Raw genomic sequence first — 27945 nt, forward strand, 5'->3', positions numbered from 1 at the left:
TTACATTTTCTGGAAATAAAATATTTTTTTACCTATCAATAAGTAAATAGCAATGTACAATTGGTAATTTCCACCTTTTAAAAGGCGTGAAAATATGGATATTAAACACATCACTTGGCGATAAAAGAGTAGTGGAAAGTTTTGTGCATTGCGTAGAATTGCCTTATTTAATGCACTGTAGCCTACATTATGCTGCCACTTATACTTTTACCATGATTGATATCGTAGGGTGGGGGAGATGGGACACCTTAGCACATGATATTTAAATATCCTGATCGTATTTTAAACTATTAACAACGGTCAATGGGAGTCGTAAGGAAACGTACAGATCTATAATTCTTTAAATGTTCTTTGTTTAGGCCTACTACCAAACGCGATGAGAAAATAGAATAAAAAGATGTCTCATCTTCCTACAGCCTACTTTATGCATAAATGAAATAACATATTATTTTACATAGCAACCATAGAAGAAAAAAAAACAAAGGTACTTCATGTCAAACGCTCGTCACTTGTTTGTTAGCCCTGTAACACAAAACAATATCTCATACAGACATAAAAGCGCATCCGTTGCATTCAGTTTACGCTTGAAAATTATGAGTTGTCTGCAACATAGTAAGTAGGCCTATACATTCACACAACTTTGGTTTCAAAGCAGTATTGACCGTAGCGAATTATCGACTTCGCACACACTGAATGCCTTTCCTGGTCGATGCAGTTTGGCAGATCAACAAATGCGAGCTTTGGCAAACAATGCGTTAACAAATCATATACACTAAATGTTTTATCACATTCTGCGGTATCGCTATAAATATATGTTCTGTTTACACTGTGATTAGGCATTAGCATACATATTAGGTAATATGTACCTACCTTGGTAGCCTATATTAATGACCTTGTTTGCGTCGCTACGGTACAAGAAATATAACCCTGTGAAAGCTACGCGATTTTTGTGTACTTGCATAATGTTTAAATTAACTTTGTAATCACATACATACGTGTGTACAAAGTTTCTTTGGGTATTATGTTAATAGTTCATAGGTAAAGCCTGTAACAGCTACTTGCCTGCCAACAGTGTCAATACTTTGTAGTCCACGTGGAGTTGATTGACAGTTCCGACTTACCAGACAGGATTTTATTCGTGAAACTGAGAGCTCCACGTTGCGTTGCCTTTTTTGTCTCTGCATGTTATTTCAACGAGGGAACAGAATTCTTCTTCGCCCGCTTCGCTGCGGTGTCTAGGTTGGCGTACCATGTGGTTGCTGATCCAGGTTTCGGTGTTGTATAGTTGCAAACACAACAGCGCAAGTAGACTTTATAAGTGTTCTAAATTGGGAAAGACAGCAGGTAGCAGTGTAGTTGGGCGTTTATACAGTTACAATAAATGTAAGACTGCCTAAAAAGAAGAATATAGTATTCTTAATTTAAAATTGTGCTAGATTGAACTGGTATGTTATCGCATTATAAGCTGTACGTGCTGTTACGCTGAAGTGTTAGATTGATAATAACTGGTATTTCCGATCGCGTATAAACGCTGTTTCATCCACTTACAGCCACTAGAAATATGTCGCTTGGGCTCGATAGCTCGACAAGGAAACAGCTTGAATTTGATAACAAAGCGATTACGCCAACTGGTTCAAGCACTTTGATTTTAAGATAAAAGACGTATGTGTCATATTGTGGTTTTCTTTTTGTCTAGTAACAATTTAAACGACCATGGGTGTTTTAGTATGCGCTAATGCGTGTATGTTGAAATTCTAATTAAGTTGGCATATTCTTAGTAAAAGTTTGTAGAATTTTTTATTTTGAGTTTATATTTAAACCTATAGGTAATGACTATTGATTAATTGAAACTAATGCATCTCCTGAGGAAGTGAGCAGTATTCATATAAATATAATTGATTATAGAGGTAACTCTCCTTATCTTATGGGTTTTGAACTGTCTTGATGATTAATGTTGTTGTCTCCACTGTAATGTGCTTGTTTGCTGTGTCGAATTTATTAATAAGTCAGCGCAGTAAGACTGTGGTATGTGTAGGAAGACATTATTGTTAATATAGACTACATTATAATACTAGTTTACTGTATTTTGTTACAAAAGTATGCCTTGTTGTTGTTTGTACTTTTTATTCGGTGTCGATTATAGTCTTAAACAAGATTAGATATAATATACGGGCTTATAAATGATTGTTAATATGTCAAAAAAGAAGTCACACTATTTATGTTCTTTGTTGTCATAAATTATTCAAACCCGGATCTTTACAACTAAAGCTAGCAACTTCTTAGTGTTTATGACATCCTTTCTAAATAAAGAATGCAGAGGTTGCCTATTATTCCTGTACAGGAATGAAGTGGGTTTTTATTTCAGTTATGCCAGTGTCTCTACCTCTCTTAGGTCTTAAAGACACTCTTGTTGTGAGGTGGATACTTGGTGCTCAAGTATTGCATTTCAAGGGGAATCAAAACACTTTTAACTCTTCAAAACAGTCTCTATTTCAATCGTTGTTTAAGTGGGGCACAAATTGTGTGGTAGCTTGGGAACCATTTCCAGCTTTGTTTCACAATTACTTATGAGTGGTAACAGTTTGTATGTTTATAAATAACATGTAAATTTGATGAAATACATCGCCTAATTCCGTATTTAACCAGAAAGAAAATATCTTGTAAAATCCAGATTATCTTATACAGTGTTATTTGGTACTTAAACTGTTCTTTTATTTGTTTGTGAACCTTTAAACTTGATTTTGCATATAGTAATTTTTACTACCCTTTTAAATGTTATTGACCTACACCTAACTCAATTTTAGTATATTAGGTACTGTATGTATAAAAGTGTTTTAAAATTTCAATGGGACCCACACATTTTTACATTATTTTCAGGTTTTATTAATATTAATCATCAGTAGGTTTTTGTTCATGGAGTAAACAACTGAAGCCAATTAAAAATATACCAAAAAGAAGTTTCAAGTTAAAGATAGAATATGTTTCCAAATCGGCCACCAGTAAGTTGAAGTTTTATAAAAACATAAAACTATAAAAATTGTATTAGTCTTCAAGGAATTTTTATCTGATCGCATTCTAAAATTTAAAATAGGTACCATTATTATATCACATTAGCAATATATTTTCCATCTGTTTTAGAGGTTTAACCGTTTAATTTCCTATTCCGAAAGCCATACAGTATGTGTCTTTCATCAAACAAGAGTGAAAGAATCATTGTTGTATCATGCTTTGGCAAATTTACTGTGTGTGTGTGTGTGTAGCACAGTCCTGTCGCTGTGTGTATAAGCTGTTGACTTAACGCCTCCTATTCAAGGGTGAGCATTTACCTCTACCAACAAATAGAAATGATGGGATATGTCTGTGGACCAACCCAGTGGAAAGCTTCTATAAAGCAAATTTGATCATTGTTTAAAACTATTTAGTTTAAACTTGTCATCTAATTAAAGTTCTTAATGATTAAACCCAAGTACACAGTGCAGTCACACGCTGCAATGTTTCACAATATCTATTTATGATGTTGTTTTTCAAACAGGGCCCTGGCTCTGCTCAGCCATTTAAGACGAGCATATCAGAGTTTTGTGATCGGATTAAAGAAGATTTTAGTTATCTTCAAGCACACAACCATAGGTACTGTGTCAATAGGCAATAAAACACATAATGATCCAAACAGTGTTGTTGCATTCAAATTGTCTCTGTTTTACCAAGAATATGTGTAAATTATTTTTCCCCTCGGCATTTAATTTGTTCTTTGAATCCCATTAATTAATATTAGAACCAAAGCTTTAATGTACAATTCCAATTAAATTATTAACACAATTTGCCATATAAATTGGAATAATTCGTTTCTGTAAATGCTTGTAAAGTGGGCCTTATGTCATTCCTCTTTGTAGTGAGTCAAATATGGTTCACAATAGGTCCCTATAGTTTATTTAATTGTTTGCTGATCCATTTTCCCTTGTGCAAGCAAAGGCTTTATGTTTGCTAAGGTACCAATGTTAGCCAACCTGTGTACTTACTCAACAGAATGGCTTGTTACCTTTTAAAATACTTAAGCTGATGGATGGTACCCACTTGTGCTAGTGTGTTGAAATGCTTTGGTATATTTAACATTCATTTAACAAAAACCACATAAGGCGTGAACTAATTTAACTCTGTATTTATAAATGTCATTTATTCCCACTAGTTTAAAGATGGAGTGTGAAAAACTTGCCACAGAGAAGACAGAAACACAGCGTCAATATGTAATGGTAAGCACCAGCCAGGTTTCAATGCTTAACAAACCATGCGACTTCCCGCATGTTATACCCTCCACATTTGCCTGTAATTACGTTAAGCTGAATAGAGTGGGCAATGCTGTCCGTACTGCTGAGGCAATTCCTGATTTATTGTTTCCTTCCTTCTGCCACAATTGCCACCGATCACCAGAGCTACCAGCCGCTTTATTCGTTAATCAATACAGCTTGATTGGACTATGACAGGGTGACGAAACTATTACCCTATTTTTTTTCTTTTAACTGCCATACGACAGACGAGCCCCTATACGCCGAAAAGAGTATGCGCGCATATTTGAGCTTTATGTGATTTTATTCCAAATAAATGATTTGTATCAAAGTAATCAAGCTGCCGGGTCAGATCCATTATATATCCCCTGCGACTGCTTCTGTTTGTTTGATGACACTCTACGTGCTGCCTTGCAGGAAGTTATAGCACAAACGTTGCGCGCTGTAACACAACGCTGTCGTTTACTGCTTAGGCAACGCTTAACAGCTGCCTAACCCACATAGAATGCTTTTCCGTGTTACTACACCTACACAAACCACGACAAAAAATTAACAGCCCACTGGTTTTCGGCGGAACGGTGGCACAAGACTCTGCTCTAACCCACGCTTTTCCTTTACAGTACTACGAGATGTCGTACGGTTTGAACGTCGAAATGCATAAGCAGGTAATGTGTTTTATTTGATTGACATCTGTTTTAATTTGTTCGGCAGTCCTACATTCGCGTCTGCATATTTGTGCATTAAATATTAATCCTTGTAGGTATATTGCGATGTAGTTTACACCGCATACATAATGATGTTAATGATCGTGTTTAGAACCACCACGAAGTCCGATTTTCCGTGATTAGCAGATTACTGTCAATCTAATGCGCTAATCTCTGCGCAACTTAACCAAGTTCGTTCTTCAATTAGACGCGACCCTTTACTATTATCGTAAGCACCACTCTTGGCTAAAAATAACCCGGCGTGCTCGCATGCGCAGACATATATGGTCCTACCAACACACCCAAGCAAAAACTTCCGTTTGGCCTCGAGTGTCCAACACCTCAGCAACGCAATTGCAGAATTGTGTCGCTTCGCTTACCTGTTGTTAACGCTCAAGATTTTCAAGTGGTTCAGCGTTATGTCGAGTACAAATCGTCGCCTATTCCACAAAGGAGTGCCGACGCTCAAGAGTTTACCAAAATTCACTCAACAGCGGAAGAACCGTTCGCTTATTGTTTGGACAGCCGTTTCTTCATAACCGAATATTACGTGTTCATTTGCCTGGTATAACACACATCATCCGCCTTTTGTCCTCGATTCAATTCTCCAAGACACAACCTATCTATTGCAGTTTCGATTCGGAACAACTAAATAAGATAACAGGAAATTCCGTATGCGGTTATTTAAGGCTTGCTCTGACTTAACTTTAATTGGTTTCAGGTCTTCTTTATACCCGCGTTTAATTCAATTAGAGTCGTTAAAGTCGTCCAACGCGCTCACCGCAAAGGCTGCTTGTGGCCTGTCTGCGGTCTGTGCTTCTCAAGAAACTTTGGCTGGCGTTCGTTTGAAGTGCGTGTGTGCGTGTTTCGTATTTCCATTCTCGTAAGCTGCCGCTCGAGTGGTTGAAGACCCCTCTAGATTTCCAGCAAGGCGCTTATCTTGTAATTACTCTCAGGCGGTGACTGGCGTCGCCCAGAGAGCCCTAACGTCTAGTGTGGCCGCATCAGGAACGCGCCAACCCATGTAAGATAAGATAGAAAGAAAACACCAGCATGTAAACACTGCTTAAGCAAACCGAAAATTTTCTCAATCGCATCGGCCCCCACCGACTCCCCGGCCTTCTGTTTAAGAGAAAATCAATTATCTTAAAATCAGTGTCTATGGCATAGCAGAACACGCTATATGGCTGCGCTTAACCAAACTTAGCCACCGCAAGAAATCGAAATGTGAACGAATCCCAACCTACCGTGACTGTGCGACTTAGCCAGCCTTATCTGAGACCCTTCAAGCAACTACCACACACATACATTATTCTCGTGCTTGTCGTTGTTATCGGGTTACATACTAGTACGAAGTCATGCGTGAAACGGGTTTGCTCACCGATGGCTTTTAGCCACCACCCCGTTGACACATATCCATGCTTCTGTGTTGAATTTCCTTCATCGCATAGTCACCAATGGTTGTCAAAATCCTTCCGCGTACCTTGCATACAATCCCGTGCTGCACACTCAAACAACATCGCTTAATCCTACAATGGATTTGTTGACGCAACACAAACTTTGCAACAGCCACTCCATCGTCCCATTATTTAATAACTAGATCCGAAACCGTTTGTTTGTTTAGCCTCGTTGTAAGTGCCGTTTCTGGTATGCTAATAAATTTTCCTCGTGTTTCGTTTAAAAACACCGTGTTTCTATGGATATAAATCAGTCCGTACATAAAACTGTTCCGGGAAAAATGTCAAGCCGACGATTTTCCAAATTAACGTCGAAACTGTGTCCAAAGCCTGGCTAAAATACGATCCCACTGCAGTTTGTTTTGGTTAAAGAATTAGCGGTTAGCAGCACAATGCGCTGTGTGTTGGTCGACAACTAGCTCAAAATTAGACGCATTTGCTCAGCAGATTATCAGATAGCAGCCACGATCTGTTAAAAGGTGCAGCACCTAGGTGGCCGACAAAGCTCGTAGCCATGTTGTGGAAATGTGCTTTAGCAGTGTTACCTGCTTATGGTTTCTGCCGCACGACTTCCGCCTAATCTCGGCCTCTGGGCACGCTCGCTGTGTCATGATTGACTGCTAATTAAATTGCTCACCTATCGGCAAGACAGTTGGCATGTATGTTGGGAAACATCGTGCTTATCAGGACATCTTATCCGCACAAATTCTTGCTATCCTGATGTTAAATATGTAGCGGTATTTGCGCAGCTGCCCCTCTGGTATTTATTTGTAAAACGTCCCAAACCTCTGATTTCAAACCAAGTCTAACAGACACGTCAATAGACCCCTAAGAGCTTCATATATGCGGTGTTATCTAATATAATGTAAATCAGAGACACGCCTTTACATTGGGATAAATAACTTCTTGGTCGTTACGTTCCGACTGACTTACGCCCGTAACGCTTTCTCACTCATGAATCGTAGCTCACGCCTCTTGTCGCACACCACATCTATAGAAACAAATCTGCGTTGTGTAAGTTGCCACACCTATAGGGATATATCCCTTGTGTTTGTGTATATATAATGCTTCTCTCCTGTCCCAATGGTGGCTGAGAAATGTCGACGAATCATACTTGAATGTCAAGTTAACAAAGGAATCTAGGTGTGTTGTCATTTGTTACAATTCGTACATATTAAAGCCGTCATATTATTTCACAGCTTTCGAACCCCGGTTACCGCGCAAACTGTTCAAAGCAAGCACGAGATAATAAAACCTTTTGTTTGAAGATAAAGAACAAATTTTGTCAACACGGCTATTGTCGACGAGCAGTCGCCGATCCGCCCAGCTTATTCAAACAGTCCCTTCTTCCGCCCCAGCCACCACGTATTTATCCCACATAACTACCCTATACAAAGATTTCTACGCATCGCTACTTTCCTAGTTGACCATGATACACAGCAGCAGGCCAAGGAATCGCGTATATTCGCCAAATTACCACAATTCGCTTCGCTTGGCACACAGCAAACAGAAATCAGCTTTACCACCCAACAGAAATTAAATCCGCAGTTCTACCGTGTCACAATAGCAGGGGAAGTCTTCGCAACACTGCGTGTGTTTACGATGTCGACATGGTTGCGATCTGCTCAACAGCGGGCCCGTGTTTACGAAACAACCCAAATCGCTTTTTCTTCATTCGCTTAAGTGGCCGTTTTACGGTTGTGCCGATCGGCGGTTGTGACGCGTTTTTCCTAAACGGGATTGTGTTTTAGTTCCGGGTTAAATTTCCTTAACAACGCACACATACAGCACTTTCATTTCAAACTTGCCATACTGTTTCAAAAATCATTTGCTGTTTTAAAAATCAGGTTATTTCATATCAAAATGTAGTTTCAATTTCAACATAACGTTTAAATTGGGAGCATTTTTTAAAGTCAACCAGCAACGTTTCGTGTTAATAACCACCACAAAGTGAATCTTCCAATCCAATCCACTTATCTCTGTTTTCTTATGCCCACTCCGGCGTCTTGCTGAAACCGCACCAAACAATAACTTAAGTCAAACTAATCCTATTACTCGGGTTCCTGTTTTGTGGCCTTCTTATCCACAAACCAACGCCCGAGATGTCATTGTGCGGACGGTTAATCGGTTATAATACCTTCTTTAAAAATAATAAGTTGAAACCATGTATTTTCAATTTGAACGTCCCGGATTTTCCATTTAACTGTTTCTGAGAGTAAATGCCCGGCGCTTTCATTAGTGTAAAATTTGTGGGCTTTATTAATGCTGTTGCATAACGAATAAACCTTACAAGACCTTAAGTTGACATCGTTACGTAGAAGAAACAGTGCGTGTATTCAACGTATGGACTGTTTACTTCGATATTCAGCGACAACAGCTTTACCCATATGTTGATTTAGTGTGTATAGTGCTCGGCCACCTGTCTCGTATTACTCCTTGATGTACTCTAATAACACGATATGCAATACTTCATAAGACGCAAGATCCGTCGTCCAAACCCTAATTACCAGTATACCCGTAGTCACGCGAAAATTAGCGTAGTTCGAATCTCTCTCCCAAGAGCGTCCATATTTCATGCTTCAACCGATTTAATCAATTTATTTTCCACCAACAGTCGGAGATAGCAAAACGACTTGGTATTATATGTGCCCAGATCATTCCGCTTCTGTCCCAGGAGGTAAGTCGTGTTGTAATTGATCTTCACAGCAAAGCGCTCGATATTTAACCTTTGCATTCACCTTGTAGCACCAGCAACAAGTTGCTTCTGCCGTCGAACGCGCCAAGCAAGTCACAATGCCCGAGCTTAATCAAATTATCGGGGTAAGATATAGGACACCAACTCAAATAGTGCCATTAATGTGATTTCTGCTTCCTATATGTCTAAATGCTGCGGCAATGAGGTTTATTCCGTAGAGACGTAGCCTAAAAACTCGTTCGTTATAGCCTAATCACAGCTTCTAATGTAATTCGATTTAACGCAGCAACAACTCCAAGTCCAGAGCCTAATGGCGCACTCTGGTGGCGCTGGTCACGGTTCATCTCACCCAACGTCAATGTCCGCCCACGCAGCGATGGCCGCCGCATTCGCAGCTAATGGAATGCCACCGTCCGGTCTACCGCCACACTCAGCGTCGGGATTCGTACCCGGGGTCCTCCCAGTAACGTCAGTGGCAAACGCCAACCTTCTAGCACTTCACCCAATGCTCCTTAACCACCATTCTGTACATGTTGGTATGAGAGGAAGCAGTGGGCACAGCGGGCCCGGTGGTGTCCTAATGGGCTCATTAGGCAACAAAGACGAAACTAGACGACCAGGAGAACAAGGTACGTCATCTATGCAAAGCCTAGATGGTATCCCTTTAGAATACAGTACACTATCCTTAAAAAAACAGTTCCCCGTTCCCGTAAAATTGAGGTGCATGTCATGATAGGCATTTTATCTGCCTGAGTTTTCTATATCCTTTCAAAACAACATTCGTTGCAATATTCACTACTATCGACGCCACCTTGCACCGATTAAGTTAGTCGACTCTTTGCTGACTTAAACTGTGAGTATAACAATGAATAATGCAAGAGGTGGCGTTTCCTATGTATAATTGATATCTTGGCTTAAGACTGGCATACCTTAATCTAGGCTTCTATCGTTATATAGTTCTAATTATTTTATCCCTTTTTCCCAAATTACGCTCGGTTTGGAACGGAATTGAAACAGAAAGGGAACGTGAAAGAGCTACCAGCCGTCAGGTGAGTTGTACACAATATAGATTTAATATAATTTATGCAGCAAGCATTAGGATACAAAGTATAATAATTCTTTTAACAACTTCAAATGTGGAGAATCATCAAAAGATATAACTGTTCTTGATGATTAGTAACTTTAAACCTTAAAAGTGTCAATTGTGTTTAATTTTTATTTTGGACTGGCAAAAATTCATCAATTTGTTGTGATTGTGTCTTAAACCTTCACTCCCCAATTCCCACGCGTCCTAAGGTCAACCACGGTCGGGAAAAGATTCCAAATAAATACCGCCAAGCTGCCATCAGTCACCGGATCCCAGCTTATAGTCAATTTAAACTTCGCCTTCCTCGGTATGCTAGAGGAAACTAACAAGCGAGGGAAACAGCGTGTTAATGTTGCGTGATCGGGATTATATTTCCATCAGCGGCTCGCATCGATCGCGCTCCCCGGGGAGTCGGTCCCGATCCAGGCTAAAGACTCCCAGTCGAAGTATTACACAACATAGGCGTCAAGTCCCATCACGATTTTGACGGAACGGAAATTTTCCGCGCAGTATTGATCTCACACGCCTGCTCGGATATTCCTTACACCCATCGGAAGAAATTAAAGGAGAATTTAAACAGCGCTTCGACATTGAATCTTCCTCGGTGCAATTAAACCTCCAAACATAAAAGCCTCGAAAATCTCCCTTCTGCTCGAGGATTATCCGAACAAATCCTCCCCCATCACTAAATCGCGCAGTAAGCTGGATTCTGTGAATAATATCACATCAAAGCGGCCTTTTCAATCTCAATTTTCGCTTTACATTCAGCGTGGAGTCCCAAGGGAGTCGAGTAATACAATCTGTCGCCCAGCGCCTAATCACTTTCAATCGATCCGGGCAGCAGGATTAGGTCGCCTCGCTCCCGCTAATCCGATAACGCTTATTTCTTCTCGCCTCGTTCGGCCCCAAATTACTCATTTTGTCCTAATTGAGTTGATAAAACCTGGACCCCGCCCAGCAGGTTGCCGATCCAAATCAGGTTTATCGGAGAAATCGTTCGATTCCCGACCAAACGTCCGTCACTTTTGCCTTCTTATCAAACAATGATTGAAAAGCCGACGTTTTGCGACAAACTTTATCTTATTTGCACATCGACCTTTACCGCAAAATGATGCATTGATTTTAACATGTTCTTTATTGACATGTCTACGAGGTCTATTCCTTGCAATTCGTAATTCGCCTATTAAAGTATCAGGTGTACGTTAAGTAATCGTGGGTCATTTTAAAACCAATTCAAGTCGTTATCTCCGGCCACATCACGAACTAGCCACCGGTAGTTGTGTGGCAATGATACCCCACGACTTATTCGATGGCTATCTTAAAATATACGATATGTGGTATACGCGACGCGAACACTTTTGGCTTTCCGGGTTCGATCCTGTTGCAGCGAGATCCTTGGTAATAAATTATTCACTTACTGGTGTAAAATACGCAATCGCAAACGCCAAATTCGCTGAAGACGGCTCGCGGCGGCGCGGCTGACGCTTCATTATTGGGCCTTGAATAATTCACGCTACCGCCGACTAACCGTCAGATTATATTCCCACGTCGTGAATATTGCATGACCGGCTCGTGTATATCCATTTAGCTTGCAGCTTCGTACGCGAGTTCTCGTCCCCTTTGTTTATCTTTCCCATAATAGTCTCCGAGCCATGCAATAACACGACAACCAAAATATCCTTCCAAACACGACCAGAAAACACCAAACAATCGGGAAAAACGAGACACTTAAAGCTAACCACAGATTGTTTAACAAATCCCACTTAATCTTGACGCATGTACCGCCGCAGACCGTATATGGTATATGGTAAGCGTAGAGCGCACAAAACATTTTCACTGACCGTGCTCTTAGTGCGACCCCGCCCTCACCGAGTTCAAACGTGCGCATCTCATGGGACGTAGCCCGAACAAAATTATATTCGTCAATTTCAAATCCCGGAGGTAATTTAACAGCAAAACTATTTCAAACACACACCGCTGAAACCGCAATTTGATCGCGATATCAACGCCACTAAGGCGAAGGGCGTTTTCGGCAATTAAACATGCCAGATTGGGCCGCGAGGCGAACCCGGCAGCTGTTACAGCCCCCAAGGGAACGGATAACGACAGTTGTTTTGTCGTATGATGTTAGTCGGCCCGGATGGGTAATTGTCGAATCAGTCCCATGTAATCAAATCAAGTCTCGGCTCGTCTTATCTTTCCTTTGCGCCGGCCGCAGAGTGCTCCCTAGAGATGTAACAGTTTTAGTTTCTCTACGAGGAAGTACATCTCGCCTTCGCCCAGCACAGCGTGGTGATGAAAGCTGTAATTGTTTTGAAATTGCTTATTTAAATGCAACCATTAGTGAGCTGAAAATGGTAATAAATGACGAGTTGACTTTTTAATGCCCCAATCAAACCGACACAACACCCAACACACGTAGCGTCAGTGAGCCGAAATCTTACAAAGCGCCTTGTTTTGCCAACTGCGCACCGCTAATTCCGTCAACGTTGAAACTTCATCCGGATTCCCCGTGTAACCGTGCACTACATCAACAACGACTTTGCTGTATCAGCTGCCGTCGAGCGCTAAGCCGCCCGAGGACGCTCTACCCGCTCGAGTGAAACCACTTCACACGAGTACCTCAACATCACGGCCGAATAGCTCTCCATCGCCACTTGTTACGTCACAATTGCGTAGGAACGACGAATAAATAACGATCAACGGAGATCGCCGCGCGTAAGTATCCATTGCGACCCCATCGCCCCTGAAAACGTCCTTCGTTCTGGCAGATTAAAAGGCCACGAGATTGCCGAGCGGGTTTGTTCAATTTGTAAAAGGCCTCTTCAAACTGCAGACAGCGAGCCATTGAACGAAGCGCAGCTAAGAACAAGTGGCACTTGAAGCAACGTTTACGATTACAGCTCGGGCTTTAAGCACCCTCACCGTTCGTTGGTTCATTTAAACGACCGAAATACCGTAAATTATTACGACCATTCACGCGACTTTCCGTTCCAAATGAGCCAATTAAATGAGGCAGCGATCAAAGTCGCCACTTACGGCTTGAAATTAAAAATAGCTTCAACACGGAACCGCCCACGATTGCTTTACAAATAACACGACAGATCTTGAACCACTTCCATAATGAAGTAGACTATTTATCTTTCACACAATGTTATGAACTGGACATTCCTATAGAAACAGTAACATAATTGCTTACTTATCTCTCCCTATTCACCAAATATAATTACAATTGATTTCTCACAGAATTCTTCATCATCACCAGCAATAACTTCAACAGAGAAACATCGTTTATCTGACCAAGGGAGTCATACCCCGAATAATAAACGACACAAACCAGACCAAGAGAAACAAACTAAACTTGTGAGTTCTTAATACATTAAAAGCATGAACACAAAACCTTATTTGGGAACTGAAATCGAATTTCATTATTGGTGTATAGATGTTCAATTCATTACTGAGCTGAATCTACAGTTTTTTTCTACTCTAAACGATACTGCACCAGTGACGTCATTCTCAGATGTCTATCAGTGTATTATAAATTGAAATTATGTTGACAGAGATAAGAGTCTGAAGAGCGAATTTAAGAGTACCTATACTAAATATTCTTCTTTACATGTCATAACTGTTCATTATTCCACTACCCAGGAGAACAGTGACCAGAGCGACACAAACGTAGTAGTTGATGATGACATTTCACCCGATGAATCGAGCAACAACGCTCGTGCTAAATCACCCACACCTAGGTCACGCGACACAGCAACAACTGAGGACAGAAGGTAAGGAATTTGGAACATATCTGACGAAGTCGTGCAAAAGAGCCATTGAAATATTGTTTACATATCCGTTGAATTACTTCAGATGCTATACCTTAGAACAAAGTATATTTTCATATGTTGTTACTAAGTGTCTTAGGAGGTTTTAAATTCTCTTTTTATAATTACCTTAGATGCTATACTTTACAGCTTAGTATATTGTGTTACCAAATCTCTTTAAGGGTTTAAGTCAGTTTTTATGACTTGTTTAAAATCAACAATATTTTCAGATCGCCACGAGAGAATGTTGTATCTTCCAGCACACAACTTGCAAGTAGAAGTGGAACAACAAGCCCTTCAACCAACACACCATCAACCAATGGTTCAGTGAATAGTAATTACAACTCAGTGAAGAAAGAAGCTTCTTCCACCACTACTTCTCGTAGCAAGGATAATGCTCTTGTATGTCAGATTAGTTTCAAATTGGACAATATCAGATATAGTATTCTCTTTATTATCTAATATAGTTAGGTCTATATAGTATCAAAACATCACTTATGTGGAATTCATGACTAAATAAAGTACAATTCCACTTTGTGATATGAACTGTTTTAACTTCTGCATCTTTAAACATTACTTACTATATTCTAAATTTGTGGATTGTACCAAGTAGTGCAACTTAATCTACTGTTTCTTCAGAGTGATAAATCCAACAGTCCAAAGTCAAAGACATCAGGAAGTCCCACCCCATCATCTCTGGTGGGCCATGTAAGAAGACGATCCTTGAGTCCGAGATCACAGCCATGTCCTCCTTTACTTCCAGCAAGAAGTGATGATCTTGGTAGGTTTCAATGATTATTTAACAATCAGAAGAAAATATTTGGCGAATTAGAAATCTTAACCCGAAGTTGCAAAAAGTGATAACCTTCATTACAGAAATTCTATATTTCAACTTGTAAAAATATTAGAATAATAATGATTTTTTTTCAATAGTTCATCCAAGACCTCCTGGATCATTTGGTCTTCCCTTCCCTCCTTTCGGTCCTTCCCACATGCCAATCCCTGGCTCCCATCCTCCAGTTGATCCAGCTGCTCTTAACATCCATGCCAACCCACAAGCTGCCTTTCAAGCAGCGAGAAGTCACCCACCAGGTTCAGTTTACGACATCCACAACCAAATGATGAGAAACTCAACAGGGGTGCTTCCACCTGCGGTGCCCGGCCACACAAAAGAGTAAGTGCTGAAAACAGTAAATATCAACATTTTTAAAAGGGATTGATACCAACAATATCATGTTTTCACTATATCTTTTTTAGAGATAAAATTGACTGATTATCGAACTTTTACATTGCAGTAGCCACTCATTCCATGTCAGTGGAGAAGGTCAACCTCCGCAGCCAGTCCAGTTCCCAGCTGATGCTCTGATTGGACCGGGTATTCCTCGTGGAGCAAGACCCCTCCTAAGTTTGTTGCACGGCGAAGTTGTTTGTGCTGTGACAGTGAGCAACCCGACACGACACGTCTACACTGGTGGCAAAGGATGCGTCAAGATTTGGGATATGAACACATCTAATGGTGTTACGGGTGGTCCAGTCATCAAACAGACACCAGTGTCGCAACTAGACTGTCTTCAACGTGACAGTTACATAAGATCTTGTAAACTATTACCAGACAGAAGAACGCTGTTGGTTGGTGGAGAAGCAAGCACGTTATCAATATGGGATCTTACTGGTTCACCTCGAATTAAGGTATCATCATTTAGGATTTAAATGTATAGGAAACTTATTTAGTTTAATTACAGGCAGAGTTGCCATGCCAAGCACCTGCATGTTATGCTCTCGCTATCAGTCCAGATTCGAAATTATGCTTCAGTTGTTGCAGTGATGGTAACATTGCTGTATGGGATCTTCACAATCATACGATAGTGAGGTAAATATAAGTTATATGCAGATAATAAATCTCTGATTAACCAAAAGTTACATGTCATTCAAAAAAACATTTGCAAATTTGGTATTTTTTTCAGGCAATTCCAAGGTCACACGGACGGTGCAAGTTGCATTGATATTTCTCCTGATGGTACAAAGTTATGGACCGGTGGTTTGGACAATACAGTTCGATCATGGAACCTAACTGCCGGGAAACAACTTGATCAATACGATTTTACTTCACAAATATTTTCCCTTGGATATTGTCCCACAGAAGACTGGCTTGCAGTTGGGTAAGTGTGAAACAAAATTAGGTATAATATCTTATAATCGTTAAGTTATAAAGTAATACTTATATTTTTGTTTGGATATTGTCTGTCGGGCGAATGGCTCACTGTCGGGTACGTCTCTTGACATTAATATATAAGCTACTCTGTTATTCAGCCAAAGCTAATCGACTTGTTATTATTTAGAATGGAGAACAGCACAGTTGAAGTGTTGCACGACACTAAACCAGAGAAATATCAGCTCCATCTCCACGAAAGCTGCGTTCTTTCCCTCAAGTTCGCTCACTCAGGCAAATGGTTTATCAGCACAGGAAAGGACAATATGCTCAACTCATGGCGCACACCATACGGTGCTAGTGTTTTCCAGGTACATTTAGTTATTCTTACAGCTTTGTAAAGGTCCTTTCCTTGTTTAGAATGCACTGTGGTACACCGTTCAGGAAATGTAGTGTTTTTTAAGTATATATATTCTTTTTGAAATTCAGTACTGTCACATTTTAACATTGTTTGTTTTTATCATCAGACCAAGGAATCTTCATCAGTTTTAAGTTGTGATATCTCCTCTGATGATAAATACATCGTAACAGGATCAGGAGATAAGAAAGCCACGTTATACGAAGTTTTTTGATGACTTAACTATTGCTCATAACTAAAAAGTTGTAAGAGCAAACCAAATACCATAAAGTTTCATGCCAATGTTGATTTAATTGTTCTCGCTCAATGCGCAATAATCTGTACATAGCACACTTGATTTATATTTTATCCTTTGCCCGTTTTAATTTGCTACCAGACGCGTTTTTAATTTTTACTCTTCACATAATTTTGTTGAACAGCAGCTTTTACTTGTTGTTTCCACTGAGAGCTGTTTACTCTGTGCTACTCCAATTATATTTGCACTCCCAAACCACCAATTCCTGCTTGAAACTTGCATTTGTACTAAACATAGGTACATGAATTTTCACATAGTGTTCTGGTCAATAACCAGGTTAACTTGGTACTCAAACTTATGAAGATAAAACATGGCAGCAGCTCCTTCAGTATCATATACTAAAATACGAATCTGTTGTTACCGTAGTTGTATGTCTGGGTACTGTTATGTAGTCTAGCTGTTGTTCCTTGTCGCTCATACGCAATATTAAATATCATTAAAAACAACAACAAAGCAGCCCTGGGTATACAGTTTACTATCTCTATTGGTAAAAACTACGCAAAACCTTATATACAATATTATTGATGTTAAAATGTAATGTATACAAGCTGATTGAAACATTACCAAGTGCAAGTTAGTGCAGTTGAACTTCTAATTGAATGTTAGTCAAAGTATAAAATACCACAATTGCATATAAAGTGATATTAATTGAAGGATATACTGAAATCTAAATGTTGGTAAAAGTATAAAATATCACAATTGCATAAAAATTAAAGGAAATACTAAAATCATCTGGTAGGCTTATACTGCGCCATCTTTCTTTGGATCCTGGATTTTTGATTTCACCTTTGTTAAGTCAATTCTATAAAATACAATCATTTTTACTTACTAGCCCAGTAGACATGTTTCTAAATTGCAAATACTAAACAACAGAAGTGTTCCAGATAAAAAAACAACACTCCATACCAATTAATTAATAAAAAAAATATTATTGTTATAATATAAACATCAGAAATACTTAGTGCAATGTGCTAATATTAAAAGAACTTATAAATTATGATTAATGTTATATGAAAACATACTTGGCCAGTTCTCCAAACTTATCTTGGAAGTTTGCATCCGTGACCAGTTTATAGTAGAGATCACGCAATATATCAGGGTATGCCGAAGTCAACATTCGTAATCTATCTTCGATTTTCTTAGGAAGCTTATCCTTTTCTTCTTTTTTCAAATGTGCGAAACAATCATTCCAATGTTCCAGCTATAAATTTACAACCCCGGTAATTGTAAAAATATATAGTGATTCATAAAATGAGTTTAACTTACAGTGTTCCTTACAAACCTAACATAGGTTTGAACATTCTTGTAATCCATTTCTCGAAGCTCCCCGGTTTGTTTGTTCGGCTTTCCTTGATACTTCGGGATGTGCGCTAACTTAAGATTATCTCTTTTCATGTTTTCCCTCAACTCATTCAATGATGCCAAAAAACGGCCACCGTCTGATTTCACATTACTTTTATCATACACCATGATAATAGCATTGGCAGCCTGAATTAAATGGGAAAAAATAATAAAATTAAAATAATTCTGTATTGCGGGTAACAAAATGATATTACCCTGTAAAAGGAGTCTTTTTTTTCAGCATTCCAAAAGTAAGGATGAATTTCAACCTCTTCAATTGTTGGTCTGTCCTCAGGAAGCTTTTGTATCATTCTTAAAACCAAATCTCTTGCCAGAACTTCATCCTCTTTGTTGTCTTTACACATCATATCCCAGTTAAAGTACATATTAGTATGTTAGTAAGTATTATTATATTAACCTTACCTAAAACCAATCCTTTCAGAGAGGGCTGCTCCATATATTCTTCTATATGAAATGCAATTGCATTTTCTTTGGCTCCAAATGGATGTTTTCCCTTTGTTAATACATAATAAAACAACAACCCCAGTGAGAACATGTCGGTTGCCTTTGTCTAATATAATATTGTGGTATGAACAGAAGTTATTTAATTTAAATATACAACAACTACTGGTTTAAAAGAAGTTTGATTATGGTGCTCTGGTGACATATAACTCCTTGTGCCCACAACATCACAAGTTGATGCGCAAGATCTGTCAGGATCTATTTTTTTGCTCAAGCCAAAGTCAATGATCTTTAAAACATAACGGAACTTTCCAGCTTTTATACTATCTTCTTTAAACATAAAGTTGCTTGGTTTAATGTCCATATGCACTGCAATACAAATTAAAAAATTCTGTGAATACAGAACCATATTATCAAAACTGTTAAGGTAGTCACACTTACAAATGTTATGCCCATGCAAATGTTTGATTCCTTTAACTGCTGCACGCAATATTTCCTTTGGATCTGGACATTGTTTCACAACCGCTTCATTTACTTCCTTATAATCCTTACGAATAAGCTGTCAGATTGTTAAACAAAGGTAGTATTACATAAACATTTATTGACTTAGATAGCCACATTTAGCACTAAGGTAATACTTTACATTTACACAATGATTTACTGACACAGTGTAAAGTGAGTACCAGTAAACACCTTACCGATTCTAATGTGAAATCACACAACTCCATATACAGAGTAACATAGCCATCTTCCTGAAACAGTATTTATAAATAAAAACAAACCTTCATCTAGGATAAACATAACAAAAAAGACATATTACTAGAAACAAAATAACCAAATAGATGAGAAATAATGGTATCGTTACGAATAGATGACAATGACTTATACTTACCAGTACATGTCTCTCATAACCAGCAATGTTTTCATGGTTACTGTGATTTGCCGCATGTTCGATTTCGGTTTTAAAATCGGGAAAAGAACTTATATTCATCCGTTTAGCAGCCATGTATTTATAACCTGATTTGCCAATTTTTTCTTTATATCTGTAGGAAAGTTAGAAACATAAAATACACATTCCAGTTCATCTATTTTGCTATTAAGTGACTACTGATTTAACTTACTTACCGGCATTTGTTGATAACTGAACCTCCAGAACCTCTCTTTAAAATACCTAAATCTTCGATATCCAACTTGCTCCCGCCCTTTTTTTCATTTATTTTTTCAAGAGTGTGTTGGTATATCTAAAATTGTGTACATTTTATTCTATTGAAACTATGTCACGTTATTTAATTTGCTGTACTGTATATGAAATAAGTTTCTCTGAAAAACATTCAAGCTGTTGCAACAAGTTTGATTCCTTAAACAACCACTACTTTTTTAAGTATCATTTTTATGAACTCAACAATTATAGGCATTTACTTTAACGAAATTTATTTTGGTGAATAATATGAGTAAAAGGGATTAAGGATTGGGGAGTATGAATAATGGTGTCAAAGGTTTTCTTAACCGTAGTGTTGATTTTCAGAATAAATTTATGGAAACCACAGAAATATACAGCGGCACAGGCACACAGCCTATAGTGTCAAAAGTTAATACCACATCTATTTTTTCTTCAGTTTCAGGTAGTTTAGAACTTGATACTTCTTCACTTGCATCTGATGAAACAGGTTCTAGGAGTGTTAAAACATCAAGTTGTGGTACATTTGAAGGATCAAAAGTTGGCTGTCTATGAACTCCACCGGTCTAAAAAAAAAACTGTGAATACATATCAAATGATTCCAAAATATCAATTGATGTTAAACAAACTTGCATTTAGCAGAAGTAGCACTTACCGCCTCATTACGTGGACACTCTTTTTGTACTTTTTGTGAAAACTGGGGTGCTGAAACAAGTTTTTGGGGTGTTGAAACAAATTGTGGTGCATGTGAATGATTAGAAGTTAGCTGTCTATGAACTCCACCGGTCTGAAAAAATATGAGAAGACAAAATATTCCGAAATATCAATTGATGTTAAACAGCATCAAACGTGCATTTGGCATAAGTAATACTTACTGCCTCATTACGTAAACCTACCTCTTTTCCCACTTCTTGTGCAAACAGGAGTGTTGAAACAAGTTTTACGCCTGTTAAATCAAGTTCCGAGGATGTTGAAACAAGTTGTGGTGCATTTGAGTGATTAGAAGTTAGTTGTCTATGAACTCCAGCGGTCTGAAAAAAATATGAGAAGACATATTAAAATATTCCGAAATATCAATTGATGTTAAACAGCATCAAATTTGCATTTAGCATAAGTAGCACTTACCTCATCATTACATGCTCTTTCCTCTCTTTGCACTTCTAGAGAAAAACAGCGAGAACTAAAAGAACAGATTTGTTATTTATAATATTTATACAAAAAGGGAACCTTTTTAAATCTCTTTTGACAGGTTCCTATTTGAAGATAAGCGAAAAAAGCAATCTCTGGGCCAAACAATTCAGGTGACATAGTTTTCAAGATTTAAAAATCGGTTGAACACAACATTTTTAAATGGTTTAAAATAAGAAAATATGTGCTCAGATGTTTTAATTCTCTTATCCGACTTTATATTTCAAAACAATATTTTGACACAAACGCCCAAGAAACATATACTACGTATATCAGTAAAACCCATTAAATGGAATAACCAAGGTACTTACTCTTCCGGTGAGCTGTCTTTATCCATAAAAGCTTTGGTACTCGTCATTTAAGTTAGCAATGTTGCACTTGTACCGTAACTAAGTAATGCGAAATTATCTTACCTTAATACTCTGTTTAAAGCTTAGCCTGTTTCACCAACTAACAAAACGTCTCGGGTAAATTCATGAGTTTGCCAATCTACGTTGCCTTTTTCCTATCCATTTCGTGTTAGTGTACTATGGTGGAGGTGTGGAGAAATTGCGTATATGCAAATGACGGTTCGAGTTGCTGCATGGCAGATGACGAGTGAATTTCGGTCACGCAAAGTACTTGTGTAGTCGATTTTAAAAGCACGAGTACTTTTCCCAGCGTTTTAAAAGTTAATTTTAGACATGGCCGAGTTTGTTTTGTTTAATCATATAGTAGGGTGGGGAAGATGGGACACCTTTTTATTCTATTTTCTTGTCCCATTTGGTAGTAAACAAAGAACATTCAAAGAATTATTAAACCGTATCTTCACGACTTCCACAGACTGCTGTTAATTGTTTAAAAGACGATCAGGATATTTGGATACTATGTGCTAAAAGTGTCCCATCTTCCCCCNATAGTACTATACAACGTAAATTTAAAGTCCAAATTCGTTACCAGCTGTTGCTGATACACATTGCTTTGAATCAATCATTATCTCATTCGAAGGGTGTTTCTTTGGAATTTACAGGTTTAATTATAAGAATCGCTAATGACTAATGACCCAATAACAATTTCTTCTATGACAGTGACATGTCTATAACTTAAACATATAATTTTGCGCACAGTTATACTTCGTTTATAGTCTATAGTTGCGCAGTGTTTCAGTCTAGTGATCTGAATTTTTGTGGTTGCAAATAGATTACACAACTAGGCATAGAATCCTTCACGATTGTGTTTCACCACTTCTATCATCCTTTGAGGATTGTCGAAATAAGGATTAATATTACAACCCTTTCTTTCAGAACAATCGGTTTGCTACAGCGAGGTGTAACGTAGACAATTGTTCCGTCCACCTATCAATGGCATGGTAGCGTGACGCCAGCGCAGCATTGTGTTGATCAATTCAAGGGCATGATCAAAAACAGACTTTCCACTTTACTTGTATTTACATTAGGTTCCTAGTAAAAACGTTTTTGTTATAAATTCAAATTGGAAAATAGTTCATGATCAATTAAAAATGTATGTACAGAACAGTTCAGTATGCTTATATCGATGTTTAAAGTTAGAAATGACTAATCTGCCTTTAAATAATGATTAACGAACTCCTACACATTAACACAATAGCAACGTAATGTCTGACTCATACCTTTGATATAAACGGAATTCTATTTTTTACAAGACAAAAGTATTGAGTAGGCTATAGTATGTTAGTCACTACACTGTTATTATTATATTAAGCTTATAACCTAGATTTGATTTTTCTAATTTTTGTATTTTACAATTTAATGTGAAATTTTATTTTCTTTGGTACCAAAATTGATATTTTCATTAGTTAATATTAGGCTACATAGTAAAACAACAACCCCAATAAAAATATGTCCTCTTGGGGATTCTTTACATTAAATACTGGGATGGATAAAAAGGTATCCATAGTTTAATTATACAATAACTAACTGTTTTAATAGAGTTGTGCGCTGAAGCGAGTGCAACCGGTATATAAATAAACTACAGATTTATTACAGTTGTTTTAAATTTGAAATTCACAAGTACATGAACAGAAGATTCAGTGTAACTGTTGCTCTTGGATGCTTATATGCAACTATTCATTAATATTTAAAAATGAATAACAACAGCGGAATTATGATTATAAAACCTACAAAAAATAGTTTAACAAACTGTACATAATGGCTAAAAAACAATTGAACTCTTAAATATTTAAAAGAAATGAAAAAAATTTATAGTTGCATATTTAAACCGCACAAAAAAAACTCATTTAAAAGTATGGAGTTAAACTCATATTTGATCAAAATGTCACGATTGCATTTGATGATAATATAGAAGCACAAATCATGCTGTGGCTTTTACTTTTGGTTCATGAACATTTGATTTCACCTTTAGCAGGTCAATTCTATAAAGTAAAACATTTTCCTTAGGTTACCATAATAAAACTTCTTAATCCTACTTTACAGCACAAAGCATATACATGACAACACATAACTTCTAACACATACTGGTACCGCTGCATGAACAGTTTTTTATTCATCAGAATAGTTTTATGGGTAGTACTTAACAAGTTAAATAGCCTAAACCAAAGACCCAAACAGCTTTAATTTTAACATTATATTAACATACTTGGCATCTTTTTTAAATGCATCTCTGAAACTCTCCTCTATGTGTAGTAAGTAATAGAGATGATGCAAAAGTTGTGGGTAGGGCTTTGTCAGCTTTGGTAGTCTTATTTCAACATCGTCAGTAAGATATTCACGCAAGGCTTCTCTTTGTTCTTTTAGTCCTGGAGGGTGTGAATCATGGGGCCGACAATGTTCAAGCTAAAATTACATAATATAAAATGGTGCTTTCTAGTCATTTACTGCCCAGTAGTTAAATTAGAACAAAAGTTACAGACAAACTAATAAATTTTTTTAATTATTACCAGGTTTCGTAAAAAGGGAATGTATTCCTGTACATTGCTGTAACCTTTGGAATCTTGATGTTCACCAGTTTTTTTATCTTTAGCCGGTAACTTAAGTTTTACAGGAAGATTAAGGTCCTCTACATTCATTTGCCCTATTCCTTCATTCAAGGATTTCAAAAATTTTGCATCAGCGGAACGTTTTTGTACAACATCATTTGCAGCCTGAATAAAAATTCATTTAACAATTAATTTCTTTGTAAAATAACATTACACATTATAATATTAAACTCATAAATGGTAACCACAAAAAAGCATGTAGGTAACAACTAACAAGTGTTTACTTTGTAAAAATATTGCTTTGTGTGAGCGCTCCAAAAGTAAGGATGTATTTCAACTTCTTCAATAGTTGGTCGATTTTCAGGATGCTTTTGTATCATTCTTAACACCAAATCTCTTGCCAGAACTTCATCTTCCATGTTGTCCTCTGAGAAAAGTTCACTTTGTGATGACATGTCCGGCGCCATAGCACAGTTGGTTAGTACGCATGCCTCTAATCCAGGGGTAATGGATTCAAGGCTACTCGCTGTTACTATTGTAGGCACATGTGTCCTTGGATAAGACACTTAACGGCAATTGCTCATACCTAGTGGACTGGTAGTGGTTACTAAAGGGTTGTCGAAATTGTCAGCCATACAGAAAAAATGCAACAGTCAACCACAAAGTTACATTCGTGGTTAACTCGTAAGTAGGTACAAGGTGCGTGAAACAGAACACTCATTTGATAACTACTATCATTTTCCGGCCAGGCAATGATAAAGCAAGTTGCATTATTTCTCCACATTTAATACAATGTTATTTTATAGCATAATCTTACCAATATTCAGTGCTTCTAGGGGTGGGTGCTCTGTATAATGTTTTATCTTGTATGCAATATCAGTTTCATCTTCACCAAATGGGTGTTTTCCATTTGTTAGTACGTAATAAAACAACAGTCCCAGTGAAAATATATCCGTTGCTTTGGTCTATAAAAACAATAAAGAAATAATATTGGAGTTTGCTTGTTTTAAGTATACAAGATTGCAATACCAGTTTAACTTCCTTTTCATATTGTTCTGGTGCCATGTAACTTTTCGTGCCAAGAGCATCCCGAGGAAGAAATGTGGACCTGTCTGCATCTAGTTCTTTGCTTAAGCCAAAGTCAATAAGCTTGAGAACATAGCAGTTTTTATCGTAACTCTCACAATGCTTTTTGAATAAAAAATTGCTTGGCTTTATGTCCCGATGCACTGTAAGTAATGTAAAATAGTAAGTGGTAAGTGGGATACTCTTTCTGTTATGACTCACAAACTCTGTGCCCATGTAAGTATTTGATGCCTTGGATTGCTTGCTCAAGAATTTGCTTTGGAGAAGGCTGATGACATGATACCTCCACATTTGCTTCTTTGCTGATGAACTAACCCATCATAGTACAAATATTGCACAAATTAAAAGCATGTCAGCCCATGATATATATATAAAAGTGTTCAACTCACCGCATCAAGTGAAAAATCACACAGTTCAGTAAAGAGAACAACGCTGTCTTTTTCCTAAAAAAATACATTTAAAACAAAAGTTTACCACATGTTATATTGCAGGTGATATAACCCAAAAGGTAGCAAAGTAAAAGTTACCAATCGTTTTTACAACAGAACATCAACATGCAAATAATAGTATTACACACCCATGAGTGTGACTCATATCGAGCAATGTTAACATGATCACTGAACTTTGCAACTATTTCAACTTCATTTTGGAAATCAGGATAATAAGCTTTAATCATTCTTTTACCAGCCACCTGCTTACATTCTGGTTGGTTTGAACTACAAATTCCAAATCCCGATTTATAGCTGTAAAAAATATATTTACAGAATTTTTTATTATACACTTGGCTTCTTTATATTATGTAGCCTATTTCATTGTCATGCACATTTATTTTAACTTATTTACCGATACTTGCCGACAATGGAACCTTCAGAACCCTTCTTTAAATTAGATACAAATTCAATGTCTAGGCCTACAGTATCATTTGTGTAGCTTTCTGATTGTCTTGAAGTTCTTCGTACAACAACAGCATGCAACTAAAATAAAATAATAAAAAATAAATTATTTTTCCTAACTTGATTTTAGTTAAGGTAGCCAAAGACAATTTTGTACTAAAAGAAATACCTCAGCTACTTGTTTTTGCCAATGAACATTATGTTCTGGAGATTTACAAAATGAATTTTCACAATCATCATCACATGTATCTGTTGTAGGTACTTCAGAGATGGTCATTCCAAAATTAGTTGTGTCAGAACAACATGCTCTGTTTGATTCTGATCGAAACGCCTGTTCCGACTAAAAGGAAGTTTTTCGTTTAATAATACAGCAATCAAGTAAATAAGGGCTAGTTAGCATTTACCCGATCATGTTCATCTTGTGTTTCTTGTCGCACTGGAATTGTTGATGAAAAAAAAGATACCAAACCACGACGCCTGTCTAAGCTGTCTTGTTGTGGTAGAACTATTGAGGCAACATGCTCTTCCGTGCGATTCCTTAATACAAGTTTTGTAAGCAAGTGGTACACTTAGAAATTCATTTTACTTAATTTATCAACTACAGTTTCTGAATTTTTAATAATTCATCACCAAGGCAGTCCCGTGGCTTAAATTTAAAGTTACAATACTCACACGTCCGAATCGTTGCCTTCTTCCATGAAAGCCTTGTTAGATGTCATCTAATTACCACTGTAGATTGACATAAAGCTGAACTAAAATTAACACCAACACCCTAACTTACAAAGCTTGGCAGCGAAAAAATACAAGCACCGTCAGGTTGCTTACCTACCTTGCCTTTCTCTTTGGCAACTGTACTGTACAAACGGAGCTTACGCGTACGTCAGACTGTATGCAAATAGCAGAGGCTACTGCTGAAATCAAGAACCGCGCAGAGTATAAATACTGTATTTTCAAAAACAAAAACGATATTTTGGTCAAAGCCAAAAGAACTCTGTTTATATTATGAGAATTCAAATGATTTATTGCTTAAGAAATCGAAAGCACCAAATGTGACAATTTATATTTTTGTGACCTGGCATTTATCCATAAATATATAATTAGTGTAACTTTTGGTGTGGGTTTAAATATGGTGATCTGAACTTTTGGTTGTATAAAGTACACGACAAGGCATAGAATCCATCACGATTGTGTTTCACCACTCCCATATTCACTTGAGGATTGTCGAAATAAGGATAAATATTACAACCCTTTCTTTCAGAACAATCGGTTTGCTACAGCGAGGTGTAACGTAGACAATTGTTCCGTCCACCTATCAATGGCATGGTAGCGTGACGACAGCGCAGCATTGTGTTGATCAATTACAAGGACCTGTTCTACTTGATCAATACGACCCTGTATTGTTCTGTGAATAAGCAAGGAATTGTGTGTTAAATCCAGGAAAGCATTTTTTATGTTTCAAGAAATTAAATGTTTTATGGTGGGCTTAGATGAAGGTTAAACACAGATTTATCATAATCTGTAAATATTATTTGATTTCTTGATAATGCAAATATCGTACCAAACTACAAACCTGATGTATAAGCCACTTACCCATCTAATATACAAGAAACCAACAGACTCTCCACTTCATCTGTATCAATATTAAGTTCCTGGTAAAAAACATTTTTGTTATAAAATCGAATTGGAAAATATTTCATTATACATTAAAATTTGTAGGCACTTTGTTTGTAGGGAATTTGTATGCACAGTAAATTTCAGTGTACAGAGTATGTTTATTCCGTTGTTTAAAGTTAGAAATGACTAATCTGTCATTAAGGTAATGATTAACGAACTCCTACACATTAACACAATAGCAACGTAATGTCTGACTCATACCTTTGATATAAACGGAATCCTAATTCTTGTATAAGGTCGTATAAGTTTACATAACACTTGTGTTCGAACA

At 37.5% G+C, this 27945-nt stretch overlaps 3 protein-coding genes and 1 long non-coding RNA gene across 7 annotated transcripts; 2 read left to right on the forward strand and 2 right to left on the reverse strand.

Moving 5' to 3' along the window:
• The first annotated feature begins 2892 nt into the window (after positions 1-2892).
• Positions 2893-17356, forward strand: groucho1 (Groucho). Its single transcript, NM_001078258.1, is given in 18 exon segments — positions 2893-2999; positions 3533-3627; positions 4184-4247; positions 4901-4945; positions 9056-9118; positions 9187-9261; positions 9423-9765; positions 10154-10185; positions 13470-13586; positions 13872-14002; positions 14269-14440; positions 14678-14819; positions 14972-15212; positions 15334-15727; positions 15781-15908; positions 16003-16197; positions 16378-16558; positions 16715-17356. Coding segments are annotated over 18 exon segments (2544 nt in total). The 5' UTR covers positions 2893-2978; the 3' UTR covers positions 16820-17356.
• Positions 17357-17366: 10 nt separating this feature from the next.
• On the reverse strand, positions 17367-21711 carry LOC100177501 (probable serine/threonine-protein kinase irlF). 3 transcript variants are annotated; one of them, XM_026839312.1, is made up of 15 exons: positions 21380-21710; positions 21006-21060; positions 20777-20911; positions 20536-20667; positions 20300-20446; positions 19829-19944; positions 19596-19746; positions 19402-19455; positions 19145-19262; positions 18870-19072; positions 18665-18812; positions 18457-18596; positions 18167-18388; positions 17923-18101; positions 17367-17702 (listed from the first exon to the last, which is right to left on the reverse strand). In XM_026839312.1, the coding sequence occupies exons 1-15, from the start codon at positions 21424-21426 to the stop codon at positions 17642-17644; spliced, it is 1908 nt and encodes a 635-aa protein (XP_026695113.1). In that variant the 5' UTR covers positions 21427-21710; the 3' UTR covers positions 17367-17641. The 3 variants fall into 3 exon arrangements, with proteins under 3 accessions (XP_026695113.1, XP_026695114.1, XP_002120541.2); XM_026839313.1 differs by lacking the exon at positions 19402-19455 and having other exon boundaries at positions 21380-21711; XM_002120505.4 differs by lacking the exon at positions 20777-20911 and having other exon boundaries at positions 21380-21709.
• Positions 21712-21909: 198 nt separating this feature from the next.
• Positions 21910-23070, forward strand: LOC108950517. Its single transcript, XR_001975244.2, has 2 exons — positions 21910-22077; positions 22352-23070. It is a non-coding gene; the product is annotated as an uncharacterized LOC108950517 (long non-coding RNA).
• Positions 23045-27945, reverse strand: LOC100178189 (serine/threonine-protein kinase/endoribonuclease IRE2-like). 2 transcript variants are annotated; one of them, XM_026839314.1, is made up of 16 exons: positions 27876-27945; positions 27591-27649; positions 26830-27402; positions 26673-26729; positions 26405-26537; positions 26170-26340; positions 25951-26081; positions 25685-25850; positions 25497-25550; positions 25309-25417; positions 25051-25250; positions 24839-24986; positions 24306-24448; positions 23983-24186; positions 23682-23878; positions 23045-23457 (listed from the first exon to the last, which is right to left on the reverse strand). In XM_026839314.1, the coding sequence occupies exons 4-16, from the start codon at positions 26717-26719 to the stop codon at positions 23397-23399; spliced, it is 1764 nt and encodes a 587-aa protein (XP_026695115.1). In that variant the 5' UTR covers positions 26720-26729; positions 26830-27402; positions 27591-27649; positions 27876-27945; the 3' UTR covers positions 23045-23396. The 2 variants fall into 2 exon arrangements, with proteins under 2 accessions (XP_026695115.1, XP_002119681.3); XM_002119645.5 differs by having other exon boundaries at positions 26673-27402.

The sequence above is a fragment of the Ciona intestinalis genome, unplaced genomic scaffold (genome assembly GCF_000224145.3).
Source record: "Ciona intestinalis unplaced genomic scaffold, KH HT000184.2, whole genome shotgun sequence".
NCBI classification, from domain to species: Eukaryota; Metazoa; Chordata; class Ascidiacea; order Phlebobranchia; family Cionidae; genus Ciona; species Ciona intestinalis.

Coding starts and splice junctions, on each gene's coding strand:
- LOC100177501 (XM_026839312.1), bottom strand. CDS start 21,426: ATGACGAGTACCAAAGCTTTTATGGATAAAGACAGCTCACCGGAAGA. Junction 19,263..19,401: donor GTGATTTCACATTAGAATCG/GTAAGGTGTTTA, acceptor ACAATCTGACAG/CTTATTCGTAAGGATTATAA. Junction 18,813..18,869: donor ATCAAACTTCTTTTAAACCA/GTAGTTGTTGTA, acceptor ATATTATATTAG/ACAAAGGCAACCGACATGTT.
- LOC100178189 (XM_026839314.1), bottom strand. CDS start 26,719: ATGACATCTAACAAGGCTTTCATGGAAGAAGGCAACGATTCGGACGT. Junction 25,851..25,950: donor TCCATTGTCGGCAAGTATCG/GTAAATAAGTTA, acceptor TATTTTTTACAG/CTATAAATCGGGATTTGGAA. Junction 24,987..25,050: donor ATGAAAAGGAAGTTAAACTG/GTATTGCAATCT, acceptor TTGTTTTTATAG/ACCAAAGCAACGGATATATT.